Here is a 22,003-nt window from a genome sequence, read left to right on the forward strand (position 1 = left end):
GTTGCAACATGCAGACTTCTTAGTTGCAGCATACATGCAGGATCTAGTTCCCTGACCAGGGATTGAACCCGGGCTCCCTGCATTGGGAGCACAGAGTCTTACCCACTGGACCACCAGGGAAGTCCCTTCTACCCACCTTTTAATTGGGTTGTTTCCTTTCTCTCTCTCTTCCTTTCTTCCTTTCTTTCTTCCTTTCTCCCTCCGTCCCTCCCTCCCCCCTTTCTTTCTTTCATCTCTTCCTTTCTCTGTCTCTTTCTCTCTCTCTCCCCGTTTCTCCCTCCCTCCCTTTCTTTCTCTCTATTTTATTTATTTATTTATTTTTTGGCCACGCTGCTTGGCTTGTGGGATCTCAGTTTCCTGACCAGGGACTGAACCCAGCCCACAACGCTGAAAGTGCCAAATCCTAACCACTAGACCACCAGGGAACTCCCATGGATTGTTTTCTTATTGTAAAGATTTGAGAGTCCTCTATATATTCTGGATATAAGTCCTTCAATATTCTTTTTATTTTAAAATTTTTTAATTTTATTTTAAAATAAATTTATTATTTTTATTTTTGGCTGCGTTAGGTCTTCGTTGCTGCACGCGGGCTTTCTCTAGTTGCAGCGAGCGGGGGCTACTCTTCGTTGCAGTGCGCAGGCTTCTCATTGCTACTCTTTGTTGTGGAGCATGGGCTCTAGGCGCGTGGGCTTCAGTAGCTGCGGTGTGTGTGCTCAGTAGTTGTGGTTTGCGGGCTCTACAGCGCAGGCTCCGTAGTTGTGGCGCACGGGCTTAGCTGCTCCGCGGCATGTGGGATCTTCCCAGACCAGGGCTCGAATTCGTGTCCCCTGCATTGGCAGGCAAATTCTCAACCACTGAGCCACCAGGGAAGTCCCTCAATATTCTTTTTTTTTTAAATTTTTTTTATACATCTTTATTGGAGTATAATTGCTTTACAATGGTGTGTTAGTTTCTGCTTTATAACAAAGTGAATCAGTTATACATATACATATGTTCCCATATCTCTTCTCTCTTGCGTCTCCCTCCCTCCCACCCTCCCCTTCAATATTCTTTTTAAATTTAACTTTTTATTATGGAGACTTTCAAACATTTACTAGTATTAATCGGGATTCTCCAGATAAACAGAACCAATAGGATATAAAAGATTTATTATGAGGAGTCGGTTCGTGTGATTATGGAGGCCGAGAAGTTCCTTGATCTGTCATCTGCAAGCTAAAGACCCAAGAAAGCCAGTGGTGTAATTTACTCTGAGTCCGAAGACCTGAGAACCAGGGGGACTGATGATGAATCCAAGGGCAGGAAAAGATGTGATGAGATGTCCCAGCTCAACAGTGAGGCAGGAAAAAGAGACAAATCCCCCTTCCTCTTTTATTCTATACAGGCCCTCAACAGATTGGATGATGCTCAACCACTCTGGGGAAGGCAGTCTGCTTTACTCAATTGATTCCAATGCTAATCTCACCTAGAAACACCCTCACAGACACACCCAGAAACAATGTTTAATTTGGGCGCCCTGTGACTCGCACCCTGTGACTCACTCAAGTTGACACATAAAGTTAACCATCAGCTAGTATACCTTTCACCCAGCTTCAACAGCTATCAACATTTTGCATTTTTGTTTCTTCAACTCCTCTCCTTTTTTTGGCTGTAGTATTTTAAAGCAAGTCTCAGATACCATAGCATTTCAACTGTAAATGCTTCGTATGCATCCCTAACAGTTAAAGATGCTTTCCCCCAAATGATACATTCACAGTTATCACATCTAAATAATTAATAATCTTAATAATTCCTTAGTATCATTTAATATCCAGTATGTGTTCATTGGTTTGAATGAATTAGGATCTAAACAAGATCCACACATTGCTTCTGTTGCTTTGTATTTTTAATCTCTCTTAGTCTGCAACAGCTTCCCTCTCCTTTTATGCTATTTATTTGTTGATGAAATGAGCTAATTTGTTATTGAAATCTCAAGGGTCAGAAAAGGTCAACCTCATCATCCCTTAGGTTCCAGCCGATCTGGTGCTTGAGCACTTCAGGCTAATCTTTATCATTGAAACAAAACTGGGAGTCTTTACAACTGGAAAATTATCTGCTACTGTTACTTCTCTTGCCAGCTAACAGTTGTGTGTTTCTGCATTCTTTTGTTCCCTTAAGATCATTAATTACTGAGACCTGTTCAAGGGCAAGCATTGTGCCCAGGCTTAGATCACAGAATGGCTTAGGTCAAAAAGGGCTTCTCTTATGTCAAGAAAACCATGCCTTGTTTTCTTTCTCCAGAGACCCCCATCCCCCCACCCTATCTGCTTACATTAGGGGTGAGGGTTGCAGGGTGCATGATCAGCTCATGGACTTTCTTCTGATTAGTTGGTGGTAACAGGGTGATGTTTTGGAAATCTTAATCATCAGCCAGTCTGGGGGCTCCATGCTTGTGAACTACATGTAGTCACCAAACTCCACCTGGGTATGGGTCTTAGTTTTCTGCAGACTAACTCAAAAGGTATGCATCAGATTGTTATCTATATCCCTTGAGGAAGACTCTGTTTTACCGCTGAACTATTTAACTCATGATTGGGAATTCCCTGGTGGTCCAGTGGTTGGGACTCCACGCTTTCACTGCTGAGGGCATGGGTTCGGTCCCTGGTCAGGGAACTAAGATCCCACGAGCCGTGTGGTGCAGCCAAAAAAAAAAAAAGCCATCATTACTTTTCTTGCTTAACTGCTTTTCCTTTGTTTCTGCATTCCCTCTTTTCTCTAATTAGTGACTGTTGAGTCTGCTCTTTAGAAGACCTAGGAGACTAAAGCCTTCTTCTACAAACAAGGACTAGGGGCACAGAGGGGCTTTTGTACCCAGGAAGGTCTTGCAGAGTCCTGCTTGGTTTCAGTCCCCCCTTTTCTCTGATACTCCTCAGTCCCGAGGGGAACAGGGGCGAGACAAGAAAGGGTATAAAGTTTTGGATAGAGAGATTAATCATAAACTCTGCAGGGGAACTCAGTCTTAGGGGGACTTGGTTTCAGATGCAAGTGTTGTGAGTCTGATGTCTGATCTATCTGTGTAAAATTCCTCATCATCCTTTTACCTAGTAGCCTAACAGCCATTAATGAGCATGGCCTAGGTCACTGGTCCCCATTGGAGGTTGGAGGAGGTTTTGCCCCCATCCCCCAGGGGACATTTGACAATATCTGGAGACAGTTTTTGGTTGTCACCACTGGGGTTGGCGTGAGTACTGGCATCTAGAGGGTAGAGGCCAGGGATGCTGCTTAAACACCTGCAGTGCACAGGACCATCCCTACAACAAATGATCCGGCCCACAGTGTCAGTAGTGCTGAGTTTGCAAAAACCTTGTACTGCAGTACAGGGTGGGTACAGTGTGGGTATCAGAATTTTGAAATGATCCCCCAATGCACCAAGGATGTGAACCACTGGTATAGACCAAGAGCTACAGGAAATCAGAGAGAGAGAGAGAAGACTGGTTTGGGCGGAAGAAAGAGCCAGAGAAAGCTTTAGTGGAGGATGACTCAAATGGAAGATAGAAGAATGACTTTGATAAGTGAACAGACAGAAAAAAAAGCTTTTTGGTTGAGTCCAGCAAAGTTAACATCTTCTAGTTTTCAAGTGGATTGAGAAACTCTGGCCTTTTGTCCATTACAAAATGGTGATTTTCTAAATCTATCCATCCTTCTGCATTTATTAGCTGGAATTCTGTAAGGAACTTTCCCTCATTATCCATTTGATTACCCTGAAATACAGTTTGTACAGGAAAGGCAAGGTACATGCTTGATTCTTTTCCTTTATTTATCAGTTTTCCTAATAACAAGCTGATACTTTAGCAACTTCCAAAGGTGAATGAACAATGGGCTTTTCCCCTGGTAATGTCCATACAAACTTGTGAATTTTTATGTATTTAATATATCAGTATTTTGTGGTCATCTAAAAATACTTTATTTTGAAATAATTTCAGTACTACATAAAGGTTGCAAGAGTACAAAATGATATATACTCTTACCTGGATTCTCCAAATGTTAACTTTTTACCACATTTGCTTTATCCTTTCTATTTTCCTCTGTTTATGTGTGTGTGTGTACACATGTGTATATGTTTTGTTGTTGTTGTTGTTGTTTGCGGTATGCGGGCCTCTCACTGTTGTGGCCTCTCCCGTTGTGCAGCACAGGCTCTGGACACGCAGGCTCAGTGGCCATGGCTCACGGGCCCAGCTGCTCCGCAGCATGTGGGATCTTCCCGGACCAGGGCACAAACCCGTGTCCCCTGCATCGGCAGGCGGACTCTCAACCAAGGCACCACCAGGGAAGCCCCACATGTATATTTTTATAATATTTTAAGTCTTTTGAGGGTATGTTGCAGATTTGATGGCTCTTTATGCCTGAATACTTCAGAATCCTTAAAGACAAGACCACTTTTTAAGTAACCGTAGTACAATGATAGAAGTCAGGAAATTAACATTGATACAATACTATTGCTAAACTATACACCTTAGTCTTGTTCCCTGGTTGTCTCAAAACTGTTCTTTATAGTACAAGAAAGTCCTGGATTGGTGTTGCATTCACTTGTCATGTCTCTTTAATCTCCTTTGGTCTGGAGCCTTTGTGTTTCATGACATTGACATTTTGGAAGAATACAGGCCAGTTATTTTGTAGAATGTCCCTTAATTTGGGTTTGTCTGACGTATTCTCCTGTTTAGATTCTGTTTGTTTTGTAGTATTGTCAGGAATACCACAGAGGTATTCTTTTCAGTGCATTGTATTAGAAGCAAATGATACAGATTCGTTCCATCACTGGTGACCTTAACTCAGTTAAAATGATGTCTTCCAGGCTTTTCTACTGTGAGGTTACTGTTTTTTCCTATATGATTAGTATTTTTGTGGAGAGATACTTTTAGACCACATAAATATCCTGTAATTTCTCCAGCATTTCACTCAGTAGTTTTAATATCCATTGGTGATTCTTGCTTGAATCAAGTATTGTTATGATGGTTTTGCCAAATGGCAATTTTATAAATCCATTGTTCTTTCTGTATTAACAGGATTTTCCATCTTACAGAAGAGTTTTCCCTTCTTCCCTGTTTGTTTATATCAGTGTGGACTCATGAGTTCATATTTTAGTCGTGGGTTTTAATACTTAATTATCATTATTTATTTTGATGATCGAATTGTCCTGGATTTGGCCAGTGAGAGCCCCTTTACATATGTTCCCTTCATTCTCTAACACAAGGTTTCCAAGCTCATCTCAGACTCTTCTTCCTCAGCCCTGCAATTCTCCAAGGAGCCCTGGTTCCTTTCAGTGAAAAAGAATGGTATTTAGAAACCAAGATTTGGATGTTATTTTAATTAAATAAATAAATAAATAAATATTTTGATGCTTATATTGTCCTCTTTTTGGCCATTGGGAGCCCCTTCGAGTTCACTTGTGTCCTTCTGACTCAGTCTCAGTCGTCTTTAATAGCATCCTCGCTTTCTGATATGCTTGTCTTGTGTACATCCTGTCCCAGACCTGGAATCAGTCATTTCTCCAAGAAGTTTCCGTTCGTTAGTGGGAAATAATATTTAGGACCTTGTTCTGGGCACTTGAGGTGCTCATTGTCATTGAGTTATTGTTTCTAGCCCTTTTCAATGGATACAGCTATTTTAATTTTAATTTTTTATTTATTATTTGTTTATGTTATTAATTTGTATTGGAGTGTGGTTGCTTTACAATGTTGTGTTAGCCTCCACTGCACAACAAAATGAATCAGCCATACAATCAGCCTCCCTTTTGGACTTCCCTCCCATTTAGGTTACCACAGTGCATTAGGTAGAGTTCCCTGTGCTATACAGTATGTTCCCATCAGTTGTCTTATTTTATGCATAGTATCAATAATGTATATGTGTCAATCCCAGTCTCCCAGTTCCTCCCACCCCACCCCTTTCCCCCTTGGTATCCATACATTTGTTCTCCACGTCTGTGTCTCTATTTCTGCCTTGCAAATAAGATCATCTATACCATTTTTCTAGATTCCATACATATGCATTATATGATATTTGCTTTTCTCTTTCTGACTTACTTCACTCTGTATGGCACTCTCTAGGTCCATCCATGTCTCTACAAATGACCCAATTTCATTCCTTTTTATGGCTGAGTAATATTCCATTGTATATGTGTACCACATCTTCTTTATCCATTCTTCTGTTGATGGACATTTAGGTTGCTTCCATGTCCTGGCTATTGTAAATAATGCTACTATGAACATTGGGGTGCATGTGTTTTTTTGAATTACGGTTTTCTTTGGATATATGCCCAGTAGTGGGATTGTTGGGTCATATGGTAGTTCTATTTTTAGTTTTTTAAGGAACCGCCATACTGTTTTCCATAGTGGCTGTATCCATTTACAATCCCACCAACAGTGCAAGAGGGTTCCCTTTTCTCCACACCCTCTCCAGCGTTTATTGTTTGCAGATTTTTTGATGATGGCCATTGTGACTGGTGTGAGGTGATGGTTTTGATTTGCATTTCTCTAATAATTAGTGATGTTGAGCTTAAATTTTTGACTCCTAAAAATTAGATGTAGAATTACTGTGTGACCCAGCAGTTCTACTTCTGGGTATGTACTCAAAAGAATTGAAAGCAGGGACTCAAATGGATATTTCTACAGCCATGTTCATAGCAGCATTATTCACAGTAGCCAAGAGGTAAAAGCAACCCAAGTGTCCATCAACAGAAGAATGGATAAACAGAGTGTGGTATATACATATAATGGAATATCATTCAGCCTTCACAAGGAAATTCTGACATATGTTACAACGTGGACACATTTCCCCACAAGAGTCAGCTTGGTGAAGACAGAGGCTGTGTCTGAGTTCTGCTGGACCTTTCACATAGTAATGACAACAGCTACCATTTACTTAACACTGTGTGCTGGGCATGGTGCTAAATGTCTTACGTTTGATCCTCGAAGCAGTCATAGAGGCCTAGAGAAGAGAAGCAATGTGCCCAGGGCACAGAGCTAATAAGTGGCAGAGCTGAAATCAGAACTCAGGATTGTGAGACTCCAGAGTCCCAGCTCTTTAACTACTATGCTGAGTGCTATTGCTAATGGCTGGTGGTGCCATTAACTGCATCAGGGAAAGAGATTTCTGCTGTCACATTTGTGGGTGCCTGGGAACATTTAGGTGGAGATACCCAGTGGGACAGTATTGCAGCCTGGATCCGGGGCTCAGACTAGAGAAGTAGATTTGGGAGTGGGAGTCAGGATCAGGGAAATCTGTTGGGTACACTTACCTGGTGAGAAAGCAGCAGAGGGAAGGCCTTGGGGAGCACCCACCGTTTGCGGGCTGGTAGGACAGGAAGGGAGTGGCGGAAGCCATGGGTGGATTGAGGGGTGATCAGTGCTGTGGCAGCCAGTGCTGTGAGGGGTTCAGGGACTGGGTTTCACCTCAGCTCTGCTGGAGACTTTGTGATCCTGGATGGGTTGCTTAACATGGTTCCCTCATTTTCCTCATCAATAGCATGGGGATTAAAAACGATGTTCCTGGGACTTCCCTGGTGGCACAGTGGTTAAGAATCCGCCTGCCAATGCAGGGGACACAGGTTCGAGCCCTGGCCTGGGAAGATCCCACATGCTGCGGAGCAACTAAGCCTGTGCGCCACAGCTACTGAAGCCTGTGCTCTAGAGCCCGTGAGCCACAGCTGCTGAGCCCACGTGCCACAACTACTGAAGCCCGCGCGCCTAGAGCCCGTGCTCCGCAGCAAGAGAAGCCACCGCAATGAGAAGCCCGTGCACCGCAACGAAGAGTATCCCCCGCTCGCCACAACTAGAGAAAGCCTGTGTGCAGCAACGAAGACCCAATGCAGCCAAAAATAAATAAATAAAATAAATAAAAAACAAACAAACGAAAAAGGATGTTTCTCTTGGGGGTGATGAAAATGTCCTGCAATTATATAATGGTGATGGTTGCATAACTTTGAATATGCTAAAAAACCACTGAATTGTATGTATACTTTAAATGGATGATTTTTATGGTATGGGTGAATTACATCTCAATTAAAGACAAGCAAACCAACCATGTTCCTCCCAGGATTGGATGGAGGTTAAATAAAAGGAGAGAATCTTGTGACAGCACCCAGCACAGCATTTGACCCACAGTAGAAGGACTCAGCAAATGTTGGTTTTTTTAGGAGGGCCACCAGATCACACATTCTAGGAGCACTGTCCTTATTGTCTCTGGTGCTAGGGACACCAGTTTACAAAGACTCTGCTGAACCGTAGTGCCTTGATTTATGTGCTAAGCTGTGGAGGAAGGTACCTGAGTCTCTTAAGTCTCTGAATCTGTGCGCAGGGCCCTGGGCTTTGGCCACTTAAGTTGGCTCCTCTCCTGCGGGACCCTTCCTCAGTTGGATGATGCTGAGGTGCTGGGGGCCGTTACGGCTGTAGGTCTTAAGGCTGAGTTGGGTTTTCTAGGCACACTTCCTCCTGGCCTCTTAAAGTATGCAGGTCGCTATTTTGACCTAAATTAATCTTTAGCAAAAAGCTGCTCATGGCCTGCTGGTTTCTCATTCACTGAGAAAAGCTGTCCCCTTCCTCCCATCTGTCAAGGTGGTTTGTCAGAGATGTTGGGGCCGGGAGCCGCCCGGGAATGAAAGCAGAGAGAGCAAGGAGCGGGGGGTGGGGGTGGGGGTTGCGTTTTACTTTTGAATCACGGTGGGGATGGGACACTGCTTCCCGGGATTTCAGCTTCATGCGTGAAGCTAGGATATGGGAAGGGAAGGGGGAAAAGAACATCCAAACGCGAGCAGTGTAGTTAAACATCTTCAGACGTGTATGGTTTGAAGGCGCTTGTTTCCTGTGTCCTCTACATGTGCATTGTTTTTGCTCCATTACTAATTTAAATAGTCTGAAAATGTAGCTTTTTGGCCAGGATGGCATTTGCAGTAAAATGTTGTGGGCATTCTTTTGGCAAAAAAGATGCTGACCGTCCTGTGGTTTTCTGAAATCATGTGCAGTTATATCATCAACCACAGAATCAAGTTTTCTAGACTTCTTTTTTAAAAAAAAACAAGGAAATGTTTTTTGCACTTCATTGGATAATACTGTTTGTGTGCTTTAAGTTGTTGGATGTCCCCAAATAAGCCTATTTTAATTTGTCTGAGACTGTCATAGGCTGTGGCCAGCCGTTGCCAACAAGTAACGTGTGGGTTTAATACGTGTGCCTTAGAGCTCGCTAATGCTGTTAAGTATGATCATTTATGTGAAAGGTGAGAGTCTTGCCAGAAAAAGAAATCGAAATGCAATCTGCTGAGTTCAGCTCTTAATTTACATATGGCTTTAGGACTCCAAAATAGCAGAATCATTTACACAGTAGAACCCAGCTTGAAAAACATGTCAGAGCACTGGCCGAAGTGGGCCTTGTGACATTGGGCCACACTCAGACCAACCAACACACAGCTCCCTGGAGCAGCAACAGCCTGAGTCCTTCTGTCCTCAGTCAAACACAAAGCCCTCAGAGGCTTGAAGTGACCACAGCCTGGAGTGTGGCTGGCAGAACTGGCCTCTCGGGTCCCCTCTTTCCTTCCGACTGCCCGGCGCCCTTGGCAGCCTCCCTCTCTTTCCTCCTCTCTTCCTTCTCAACAATCAGGAACTGATTTGCCTCTGCCCCTTGGCTCCTTTGCTTAACTACTGCCTAATTCGTGTTTGCTGCCGGCCTGGGTGGCTGTAGCTCCTGGGGGTGTCCCTGCATTTCCAGAGCAGGTAGTTTTCTTTTAATTCTCTGCATCTCTCACATCCGTACCTTGGACACTGTTTACTTGGCTGGAGAAAAACAATGGAACCAAAGATCGCACGCAAAAAGTTGTTGATTGAAGGTTAAATAACTTACACCTGTAATTAGCTCCTTTGTTTCGGAACCAAAAAATATTTGCTCATTGCTCTATTGTCTCGGGAGAGGAGGGAAATACTTTAAATCTCCCTTCCTCATGGGATGGCGTCCCTTGAGCGGAGCAACTCATGGATTATTTTGCTTAAAAAAAGTGAGATGTTACTGTTGTTAGATCCCTTTGAGTAATCAAGTTGTGTGCTTTGTCAGAGACCTGCGTGACACTGGCTCCCTGGGTCTCCTGCTGTGTTCATTGAAGAGAAATTATACACTGATGCTTTTTCCCATGGCCAAGGGTGTGGGGAGGTTCTAGACCCTGGATAAATCAACCATTAGACATCTGGTGTAGAAGAACGAGGTATGTGGAGAAACTACCTTTGGGGCCTGGGACAGAGCTTCTGGGCCACACCATGGAGGTGTGGTCATGAGCATCACAGATGACAAAGGGACCGTGCCCAGCACAGGGCCTGAGAGCATCCTTATTACATTATTGATGCTCCCTAAGTGCAAGCCATTGTCAATCTGAGGTGCCTGGCACTGCACAGCTAGCTATTTGAGACCCTTTGCAGATCAGGCCACATGGCTTCTGGCCTGGGAGCTTATGCTTTAAGGTGATCTGTTGTTTGGCCCTATATAGAGCAACTTAAATTCCTTGGCCTCCAGACTCAGAAAAATGGAAGGGAAAGGGCTCCTGTGCCTCTTCTGCAGTTCTGGCCCCAGGACCCAATCTAAGCATCCACTGTGAGTGCTAAGAATGGAGCTGCTTCCTGAAGTGCCCTCTGCTGCCCTCTCTGGGTTCTCTCTTCTGCACATCGTGGGGTCTTCCAGAAGAAGTGGCATTTTAACAACTTGCCTCTTGGATCTTTGTGGCTAAATACAAGCCACATCTCATCTCTCAAATAATTTTTCAGTACTGGTGGGAAGAGAGACATTTTAATTTTGAACGTGCTAGAGCTGATTAGAGTTTGGTCTGATTCTGAAGGTACTTTGAACCTTGCTCTCTCTGTGTGTGTGTGTGTGTGTGTGTGTGTGTGTGTGTATCACTCAGTTAACAGGGTCCTTAGTAGTTGCTACCCTGCTGAGTAAATGAGCTTCTGTATTTTAGTCTGTGCATTGAAATTGTGTATGACCTGATAAAGTTGAATACTGACCAGCACGTGCTTTTTGTGTTTCCCAAACTCATTTCTCTCCAAACACCGCTATGTAGTGGTTTTTTTTTCCCCGCTATGTAGTATTAATAAGTGTGCTGAGGAATAAAAACATTCTGTGTTCAGGTAACATAATCCGCACATCAAATAAAGGTAAACAGGTTTTTTTACCGTGAGCCTTTTCAGAACTGTTAATATGCCAGTGTGCTGTGAGGACCCCAAGACCAGGAGGGATGTTGTTATGATGGAAACAGCATGGGGCTTAGCGTGAGAAAACCCAAAGGTGGGTGGCCATGGGGCCACACCGGAGCACACTGTGCGAATTCAGGACTGCTTCTCTGCAACTGGAAGGGTCAGACTGCCACAGTAGTTTTCAAACTTAAAAGTTTCTTTTTAAAAAGCACAACAGAAATATTTTCCCAGTGTATAAACCAGACTGCTGATTTGCAAGCTATGCTTCCTGGAGTGTTGGTTCAGGAGACTATTAACAGGTGTTCTGTTCTTTGGTCAGAAGAGTTTAAGAACCTCTAAAACAAAGGTACTTGGGTGAGGGGCGGGGTTCTGTTCCTACCCTCCACCTCACCCCCAACCAAGGAACTCAGTTGGAAAGCTAGGCACTACCATGCACAAATGTTCCTCTCTTGCTTTCTCTAGCATCACTGAGTCCAGTGCTCTCCAGGAAGCCTTCTAGAGCCTTCTGCTGTTCCCCAAACCCTCAGTGACCCTCTGCCTTCCAAACCTCAACCCCTCCCTGAGCTCCTGGTACCTGGTTAGTTACCTGTCTGTGCGTGTATCATGGGGTGTGTTGGCTGGGTTGGAACAGACTTTGAGCACAGCAAGCCCCCAGGTGCCACCGAGCTGTCGGGTCACTGAAGTTGTCTGGCTACATAGGAGCCACCACAGATTCACGTTGTGACAGACATCTTCAAATGGAGAGTCATTTTTGCACCTGGTGGTTTTTAAGACTCCTGAAAATTGTTTTTATTTTTATTTAATTTATTTCCCCCCAATTTATTTATTTATTTTTGGTTGTGTTGGGTCTTCGTTGCTGTGTGCGGGCTTTCTCTAGTTGCGGTCAGCGGGGCCTACTTTTTTTTTTTTTTTTTTTTTTGCGGTATGCGGGCCTCTCACTGCTGTGGCCTCTCCCGCTGCGGAGCACAGGCTCCGGACGCGCAGGCCCAGCGGCCATGGCTCACGGGCCCAGCCGCTCCGCGGCATATGGGATCCTCCCGGACCGGGGCACGAACCCGTATCCCCTGCATCGGCAGGCGGACTCTCAACCACTGCGCCACCAGGGAGGCCCAGCGGGGCCTACTTTTCGTTGTGATGCACGGGCTTCTCATTGCGGTGGCTTCTCTTGTTGTGGAGCATGGGCTCTAGGCGCACAGGCTTCAGTAGTTGTGGCTCGTGGGCTCTAGAGCACAGGCTCAGTAGTTGTGGCGCACGGGCTTAGTTGCTCTGTGGCATGTGGGGTCTTCCCGGAGCAGGGCTTGAGCCCATGTCCCCTGCATTGGCAGGCGGATTCTTAACCACTGCGCCACCAGGGAAGTCCCCTGAAAATTGTTTTTAAGTACAGTGATTTTTGCTTGCAGGTGTATTTTAAAATGAGCTTCATTAAATCCTTTGATAAACTGGTGATCAAGGAAGGTTAGGATTTTGTCTAACCTTCTAAGATGCCTTCATAGATTCTCAGGACAGTACTGTTCACTTGGGAGGCATGGGGGGAGGGTCCTTGCCATCCCATTGGTGAGAGTAAGGCTGCCCTTTTTCTTTTCCTTTCTTTTTTGTTAAAAGAAATTTATATTTAATTGTTTTTTCTTTTTTACTGAAATACAGTTTGATTTATTTATAAGTGAGAACAACAACAAAAAACCAATGGACAGTATTTCAGAAGTTGGAAAAAGTGACAGTGTTTTTTTTTTTTTTTTTTTACTGAAATAAATACAGTGTGAATTATTTATTTTAAATTAAGCGAACAATATTGTGTTAGTTTCAGGTGTACAGCAAAGTGGTTCAGATATGTATATATATTCTTTTTCAGATTCTTTTCCATTATAGGTTATTTTAAGATATTGACTATAGTTCCTTGTGTTAAACAGTACATCCTTGTTGTTTATCTATTTTATATATACAGAAGGCTGCCCTGTTTCTTATGTGCCCACTCCCTGCACTAAAAGTGCAATGGTGGCCAGGAAACAGGATGGTCTGAGGTCAGGGAGGCCTTGGAGATGATGAACTCTTCTGATAAAGAAATGGGACGGACATGGATTTGGAGAGCGACTTTCGTTTTCCATTAAAGTATATAATGTCATTTTAAAATATTCATGAATGGTTTCAAAACAAATAAGGAATGATTCTTAGAGGTCACTAACATGTAACTCATAATAAATCTGGATGTTTCCCCAAAGTGTTTATATACATAAAATTATTTCATTTTTAAAATAAAAACATGTACTCGTAGAAATTTTGGAAAATAATAGAAGCCTAAGTTAAAAAAAAAAATCTATGCACAGTCCTACCACATAGATAAATCCCAGAAATTCCAAATATTTTATGCTTTTCTTTGTTAGTTTAAATAACACAGGCATGGACTTCCCTGGTGGTGCAGTGGTTAAGAATCCGCCTGCCAATGCAGGAGACATGGGTTCGATCCCTGGTCCGGGAAGATCCCACATGCCACGGAGCAACTAAGCCCGTGCACCACAACTACTGAGCCTGCACTCTAAAGCCCGCGTGCCACAACTACTGAGCCCGTGAGCCACAACTACTGAAACCATGCGCCTAGAGCCCATGCTCCACAACAAGAGAAGCCACCGCAATGAGAAGCCCGTGTGCATCACAACGAAGAGTAGGCCCCGCTCACCGCAACTAGAGAAAACCTGCGTGTAGCAATGAAGACCCAATGCAGCCAAAAATAAATAAATAAATAAATTTATAAATAACATAGGCAGTATCTTTACCTTGACAGTCTGTTAAGAATTGGTCTGTAAAACCATTTGGATCGGGTGTCTTTAAGAGTGAGTGGCGTGGTAACATATTCATCCTGTAAAAATTTGCAGTTTTGTACTAAATACCCAGGACCTGTTGTGCAAATTTAACATGCCAAGGTGCCCTTCCTAGTCGACATGAGCTGGATTATGCCGAAGTAACAAACAAACCTAAAATCTCCATGACTTAACCCAAGGGAGGTTTCCTTCTCCCCTATGTTACACGCTCATCTCAGGTCAGTTGGGAGCTGGCTGCCCATCAGCCTTACTCAGAGGCCACCCCCACCAGGAGCACTGCTGGCTGGCGGGGGAGGGAGCGTGGTGAAATTGCTCACAGTTCCTGAAGGCTGCTGCCAGAAGTAACATATCTTATCCACTCACCTTTGATTGCCCACAGTCAGAAGCAGAGCCAGGTTTTGAGAGGCTTGAGACTCATGTGACTTTGGAGACCCACTCTAAGGAAAAAGATATGAAATTAAAAATACAAAACTGGGTGCAATAATGACTATTTAAGAATGAGAAGCATACAAAATTACAAATTCTAAATGTGTTTTCTTTCTGTTTTTACTTTTGGCCTCCACTAAGATCGACGGTGTTTGAATTTTAGTATGATCAGTTCATTCCGAAAAAGTGGACAAAATCGATCTGAAATTTAGGGGTACACAAGAGCAATTCAAGTTTTAGTTTGCCACTCCATTGTATTGAGCAACATCATTACACAGTCAATACACTCTTACACTGCATACCTCAACTTATTGATGAATGTGTGTAGGAGGCTGTCATTGGAACATTTGTTTCTTCAGGCTGTTTCCATTCGTTGGAGGCAACTTTTTTTTTTTACATGGATATATTCTTTTTTTTTTTTTTACATCTTTATTGGAGTATAATTGCTTTACAATGGTGTGTTAGTTTCTGCTGTATAACAAAGTGAATCAGTTATACATATACATATGTTCCCATATCTCTTCCCTCTTGCATCTCCCTCCCTCCCACCCTCCCTATCCCACCCCTCTAAGTGATCACAAAGCACCAAGCTGATCTCCCTGTGCTATGCGGCTGCTTCCCACTAGCTATCTACCTTATGTTTGGTAGTGCATATATGTCCATGCCACTCTCTCACTTTGTCACAGCTTACCCTTCCCCCTCCCCATATCCTCAAGTCCATTCTCTAGTAGGTCTGTGTCTTTATTCCTGTCTTACCCCAGGTTCTTCATGACATTTTTTTTCTTAAATTCCATATATATGTGTTAGCATATGGTATTTGTCTTTCTCTTTCTGACTTACTTCATTCTGTATGACAAACTCTAGATCCATCCACCTCATTACAAATAGCTCAATTTCGTTTCTTTTTATGCCTGAGTAATATTAGAGGCAACTTTGTGTGCCATTTTATTTGGGACTGTCAGACTTTATCAGTTCAAGATTTGTCAGATACTTTATGATGTGATCTGATACATGGGGATGCATAAATTATAATAATCTCCCACATATATGTAGTTGCTCTTTATAGTACCACTGCTGGAATTTCTTTTTCTTTTTCTTTTTTTTCTTTTGGCCACATCGCATGGCTTGTGGGATCTAAGTTCCCCAACCAGGGATTGAACTCAGGCCCTCGGCAGTGAGATTGCAGAGTCCTAACCACTGGACCACCAGGGAATTCCCTGAAACCCAGAATAATGATAGATTCTATTTCATGTGATTCCCACCAAAAAGGGAGGAAAGGTATATAGTGTGTTAATAATTGCATTCTCTGCGTTATTGGATATATTCCTGATAGGGCACAACTTCCATTTAGGCACCAATGAAAACAGAATTGTCCACTTACGGTTTTGGGCATTTGATGATCTGAAGAATTCTCCTTCTAAAGAATGCTAACTTCTGGCTCCGTATGTTTCAAACCCCGTTCCCCCTTCACCACCCACACTTTTAGTTTGGCACTGTCAGACACATTGATCTTGTGAATTTTAGCACCTTTTTCTTCCTCATGATGTCAGATCAGAGGGAAGGCTGCAATAGCCGTACATGAAAGCGACCACCAAACCCAAATTCACTGTCTCTCTCACTCAGCTTCCAATTAGCTGGGACTTTCCTGGTGGTCCAGTAGTGAAGAATCCGCCTTACAATGCAGGGGACGTGGGTTCGATCCCTGGTTGGGGACTAAGACCACACATGTCTCGGGGCAACTAAACCCATGTGCTGCAACTACTGAGCTCTGGCGCCTCAACTAGAGCCCACATTCTGCAAATACAGAGGCCATGCACTGTGGAACCTGCGCACCGCAACTGCAGAGCCCACACGCCGTGGAGCCTGTGTGCCACGACTAGAGAAGAGAAAATTCCCACGCTACAACTGGAGAGAAGCCCGTGTGCCACAATGAAAGATCCTGCCTGCCTCAACAAGGAGCCCGCATGCCACAGCTAAGAACCGACACAGCCAAAAAATAAATAATAATTTTTGAAAATCCTAAACAAAACAACTTCCAGTTAGCTGAATCCCCAAAACGCCCACTGTTACTCCATCACCACCTGGGAAAAGGAGTTGTGATGGATGGAATGTTGGAGCATAAGCTTCATCATCTTGAGAGTAAATCTGCCCCAGGAAACTCAGCACAAGTCTCCAACCCTACAATGTGCCCTGAGGGAGGAGAACGGGATGTACTGTGAACCATGCTGTTGTTAACACAACCCTTCAGAACACTCCCACCACTGGTAACAGGGGGTTTATGAATTTTTTTTAAGTTTTATGTTACCTTAATCAGCCAGCTATGTCCCCCCCACACCCCGCTTTTTGATGTTGCCAATCATAATTAGCCATAGTTGTGGAAATCTGACAATTTTTTTTTTTTTTTTTTTTTTTTTTTTTTTTTTGAGGTAGGCGGGCTTCTCACTGCTGTGGCCTCTCCCGTTGCGGAGCACAGGCTCCGGACATGCAGGCTCAGTGGCCATGGCTCACAGGCCTAGCAGCTCCACAGCATGTGGGATCTTCCCGGACTGGGACACGAAGCCGTGTCCCCTGCATCGGCAGGCGGACTCTCAACCACTGCGCCACCAGGGAAGCCCTGACAATGTTTTAATATCAGTTTACTTATCAACTGTGCAAATATTTGCTCCTGGTCAGTTGGTAGATGCTACACGGAAAGGGCTCTCTTCAAGGGCGCACCCGTGATCTCCCGATTAGCATCTGCAATAGCTATTCCTTATTTACATCTTTTTGAACATCTCTGTACAATTTTCCTTGTGTATTTGTCTACTGCAGAATTGTTATAAGTTGAATTACTTTTGATTCTTTAGGTGCTTTGAAGTTGTTGGCTTCCAGTATAACTGTGAGTCCCTATTTCTCCCTCCTTCCCTCCCTCCTTCCTTCCCCATACCACGTGGCTTGTGGGATCTTAGTTCCCCAACCAGGGATTGAACCCAGGCCCTCAGCAGTGAGAGCATGGAGTCCTAACCACTGGACCACCAGGGAATTCCCCCAGTCCCTATTTTCTTATTGGCCAGTTGATAGGTTTTGCTTCAGCAGTGATTGTTAGATTTCAATGTGCTGGAAGAAATTTGATTTGCTGTGCCAAAGTGCAGGCAAATAAAAAGTATACTGCTTACTAGACTTAGGGTCAATTAATCTATGACAAAGCGGGCAAGAATATACAATGGAGAAAACACAGTCTCTTCAATAAGTGGTGCTGGGAAAACTGGACAGCTACATGTAAAAGAATGAAATTCAAACACTCTCTAACACCATACACAAAAATAAACTCAAAATGGATTAGAGACCTAAATGTAAGACTGGACACTATAAAACTCTTAGAGGAAAGCATAGGCAGAACACTCTTTGACACTTATATGTGGAATCTAAAATATGACACAAGTAAACTTATCTATGAAACAGAAACAGACTCATAGACATAGGGAACAGACTTGTGGTTGCCAAGGGGGAGGGAGGGATAGGAGAGGGATGGATTGGGAGTTTGGGATTAGTAGATGCAAACTATTATATATAGGATGGATAAACAACAAGGTTCTACTGTTTAGCACAGGGAAATATATGTATAACTGAATCACTTTGCCATATAGTAGGAATCAGTACATTGTCAACTATACTTCAATATAATAAATTTTATAAAAAATGTACAGCTTATTAGAGTATTACAAACCACCTAATTACTATCAGTGGGGGATTGATTAAATTATTGTATGTATATAGTTGTGCATATGTATGTATTTATGTATCTGTATCTTTACACATGGGAATACTTGTGATACTGTGGTTTATAATAATGAAATATATATTTGGTCTTCATTCCATTTCTGGCACAGAGCTCTTAAAACCCTTGGAATTTCCTAAGTGATAAGAGGTGTTTGATATTGATATTCTTTTTTTTTTTTAATTTTTGGCTGCATTGGGTCCTTATTGCTGCATGTGGGCTTTCTCTAGTTGTGGCGAGCAGGGGCTTCTCTTGTTGCGGAGCACGGGCTCTAGGCGCACGGGCTCAGTAGTTGTGTCTCCTGGGCTCTAGAGCGTAGGCTCAGTAGTGGTGGTACACGGGCTTAGTTGCTCCGCAGCATGTGGATCTTCCTGGACCTGGGATTGAACCCGTGTCCCCTGCATTGACAGGCAGATTCTTAACCACTCTGCTACTAGGGAAGTCCCCTATTTTTGATATTCTTAACAGATCCCTTCCAGCCACACCTGAGTTTGTGTTAATGAGATGACTTTTGGAAAGCTCCTAAGGATGGGGGCTGGGTGCCAGGGGAACCAGCCAGGTGATGAGAGGGTTGGAACTTTCAGCCTTAGCCACTGACCTCTGAAAAGGGGAGGGGCTCCAGATTAAGCTCTATAAAAAATCTTGAACTTGAGGATTGATCTTCCAGGTTGGTGAACCAAAAACGCATCCAGGTGTTGGGGGGTGGGGGGTGCACTCCAAACTCCAGGGGGACGGAAGTTCCTGTGTTTGAGATCCTTCTGGACCTTGCCCTGTGTATCTCTTCATCTGGCTTTTCAGTCGTATACTTTAATATCCTTTGTAATAAATCTAGAACCTTCTTAGACCTTCTGTGGTCACTCTGCCTAAAATTTCGAACACCCTTGCCTGGTTACATTTCATTCTCCTTCCCTGCTTTGGTTTTTCTTCTTTGTATTTATCACTGTCTAACATGCTATATTTTTAATCTACTTTTTAAAAACTCCTTCATTAGCATATGAGCTAGAGAGCAGGGAATTTTGTCTGTCTTCTGTATTAAATTGCCAATTGGATTTGCATATTCTTGAAACCATTTTAATTTTAATATTTAAGAATGTAGATGTTACCTTCCCACACAAATACGGTTGAAGTTAGCATACCAGAGACATTTGTAACTCTATACTGATGTGTGTTATTTCTTGCCCAAGATTACTAGGTCCAATTACAGGGGTAAAAAAAAAAAAAGAAAGAAACTTTTTTAGGAGTTTCCCTTATATGAACTCTTTCTTTGTGAATTGATTGCAAGTCAGGCATGTAATTCAGATTGAGAATGAAAGTGTCTGGTTCTGTAGAGAATTATAAGGAGAGCCATTAGGAGAAGCACAAAGTATGCTGTAAGGCCCATAATTGTTACATGTTGACTTAGAATAGAAATATGGAAAGACCACATATTGTTAGAAAGGCATGGAAAAAGCAGAGCCTCCCTTCCTTTCATGTGGAGACTGACAAGTCCGTCAGGAATTGTTGGGGTGGGTTTGAAGAGGCTCCCCGGGCCCCCATTCACTGGCTTTGTGCAGGTTAGTGAGTTTGGTGCCTTGGGAGTGGAGGGAGATGGACTGGCCCCTACCCTCAAAGAGCTCAGGAGGCAGAGAGATCCATGGTGGCACGTGTGATAGATGGAACTCAACCACAGACCTGCAAGCTTTCCTGGGAGAGGGTGGGGTCAGTCACGTCTGGCGGGGAGAGGTGCAGTCAGGAAGGGCGTGGGGAAGATGTGAGCTGAGCGCGGCACTGAAAGGCATGAGCGGGACTCCTGGAGGTGGAGAAGGGCCCCAGAGCAGCCTGTGCCTCCTATGTTTCCCACACTCCAGACTGTGACTCTGGAGGTCAAGGAGGGGAGGCAGAGATTCTGCATTTCTGACAAGCTCCCTGGTGATGCTGACGTTGCTGGTTCTAAGGACAAATCTGGAACCACAGGGCTGCCTGCTTGTGCTTCCTTGACTTTTGTGGGGGGGTCCGGCCTGGAAGCTCTGGCACAGGCTTGACAGGTAGTGGGCGGTGAGGTGCTCGGTTGCGGAAGTGGGGTACAGGCCAGGAGCCCAAGACTGGTCTGGTTTTAGGTGTAAGACCACCTGACTTTTCCTTGATCACAGGGGCCACTAACTCAGCCCCTCTGCCGCCTCCTGTTCCTGAAATCTCCCTTTGAAACTGGTGATTTCCATTGATACCTGTTTGCTTTCATGATCTCTCATCGCTTGGGACATACTGCTAGAGTGTTACTTTGGTCCTTCAGAAAGAAATTGATTCTATTGTTTGTAGATTTAAAATGTTTTTATAAACTGCCAGGCTGTCTCTTTATTATCAAGTCCAGTGATAAACTTTTTAAAAGCATGGCCCATGAGTTAATTAGGTGGGCCTTATTTTTGGGTGGGACTTCTAAATGGGGGAAGGGGGTTATACAAATCCTTCTCCTAAAGCCATCAGGGTCTCAGTCAGCCTGTGTGACCTCAGCTGAACCATCAAGGTAGTTGCAGATGCCATGAAATGGACACCACCAGGACCCTGCTCTCTTGATGTCTGGCATCCTTGTGGTGGAGACTATACATGAGAAGCATGTGTAGGCAGCGTCCACTTACTCGTGGCAGAGGCAGCCTAAAACCGTTGAGGGCATGTTCCTGTCTGCTTCCTCACGAGGAGCTGCATGGCACCAGCCTGGTGTCAGCGTCCTGTGGTGGGGCTTGGTTGTTCACATGAGGAATCTGATCCTTTCATTAAGCCCCCTATACCTGTTCTTAGGTAAGAATTGGATCAGGTCACATTCCTGACCATGATACTGCTGTCCCCAGGGGGAAAAACTCCAGGGCTGTTATGTGGCGGTGGTGGTTGAGTTTTATTTAAATGCTGCAGACACGTGTGTCCACAGATGTGTGCTGAACGTACACGTACATGTGTATTTGTAATTTTCTTTCCAGATTTTGGCCCTGATCGCGTTCATCTGCATAGAGACCATCATGGAGTGCTCCCCGTGTGAAGGCCTCTACTTTTTTGAGTTTGTGAGCTGCAGTGCGTTTGTGGTGACTGGAGTCTTGCTGATTCTGTTCAGTCTCAACCTTCACATGAGGATCCCCCAGATCAACTGGAACCTGACAGTGAGTAGAAGTCATGCTCTCAGATTAGGAAAAGATTGGGTGCTGCACGGCTCCCAGGGAAGGCAGGAATCAGTCCATGACATGTTTGGTTCTAGTTCATTTTGATACTTAAATATTCCATTGTAATGCAGCTGTGAAATTTTAAATTTCCTTACTGGGTTGAATAAAATGACTACAAAATTAATGGAATCTTCACTAATGATAGAAACATAACAATTATTCTGATCCCTTTAAAGATGTCATTTCGATTTTGGGGTCCTCTGAGAAGATTGGTAATGTTGATATTTGTAGAATATGGGAAAGAGAACATGGAATTAATACGTTTGCATATTTTTCACACTGGACCCAAAAGCTATTTGCAAAAGTATTGATTCAGGAAGAATTGAAAATATGAATGAAATTGCCATTAACTTGTGAAACCTAGGAATATTTTTAAATTCAAAGCAGCTGGGAGGTCCCAGACGGTTTGCTGGTTTGATCAGAGTCTTGAGGAAACGTGTCCTCTTCCCTCTGTGGTTTGGGGGTCTTAACTCTGTTTGACAGCCTTACCTTCTGACCGGCATAGGTATCTCAGGGCCGGTCACTCCCAGGCCCCTTTTCCTGGGCTTGTGTAACTTGTCCTTACTGTGCCAAACGGAAAAGGGAACTTCACAGCCCTCAGTTTTCTTGATATTTCTTTGC

General features: G+C 43.7%; 1 protein-coding gene across 1 annotated transcript in view; it reads left to right on the forward strand.

Annotated features, from left to right (window-relative positions):
• Window positions 1–22,003, forward strand: part of CMTM4 (CKLF like MARVEL transmembrane domain containing 4) — a 71,002-nt gene that overhangs the window by 31,869 nt on the left and 17,130 nt on the right. Inside the window, exon 2 of the mRNA XM_081217015.1 lies at window positions 21,146–21,322. Within this exon, the coding sequence (XP_081073141.1) occupies window positions 21,146–21,322 (177 nt within the window). The remainder of the gene's footprint in view (window positions 1–21,145; window positions 21,323–22,003) is intronic.

Source organism: Mesoplodon bidens (genome assembly GCF_964165515.1).
Source record: "Mesoplodon bidens genome assembly, chromosome: 18".
In the NCBI taxonomy this organism is placed as follows: Eukaryota; Metazoa; Chordata; class Mammalia; order Artiodactyla; family Ziphiidae; genus Mesoplodon; species Mesoplodon bidens.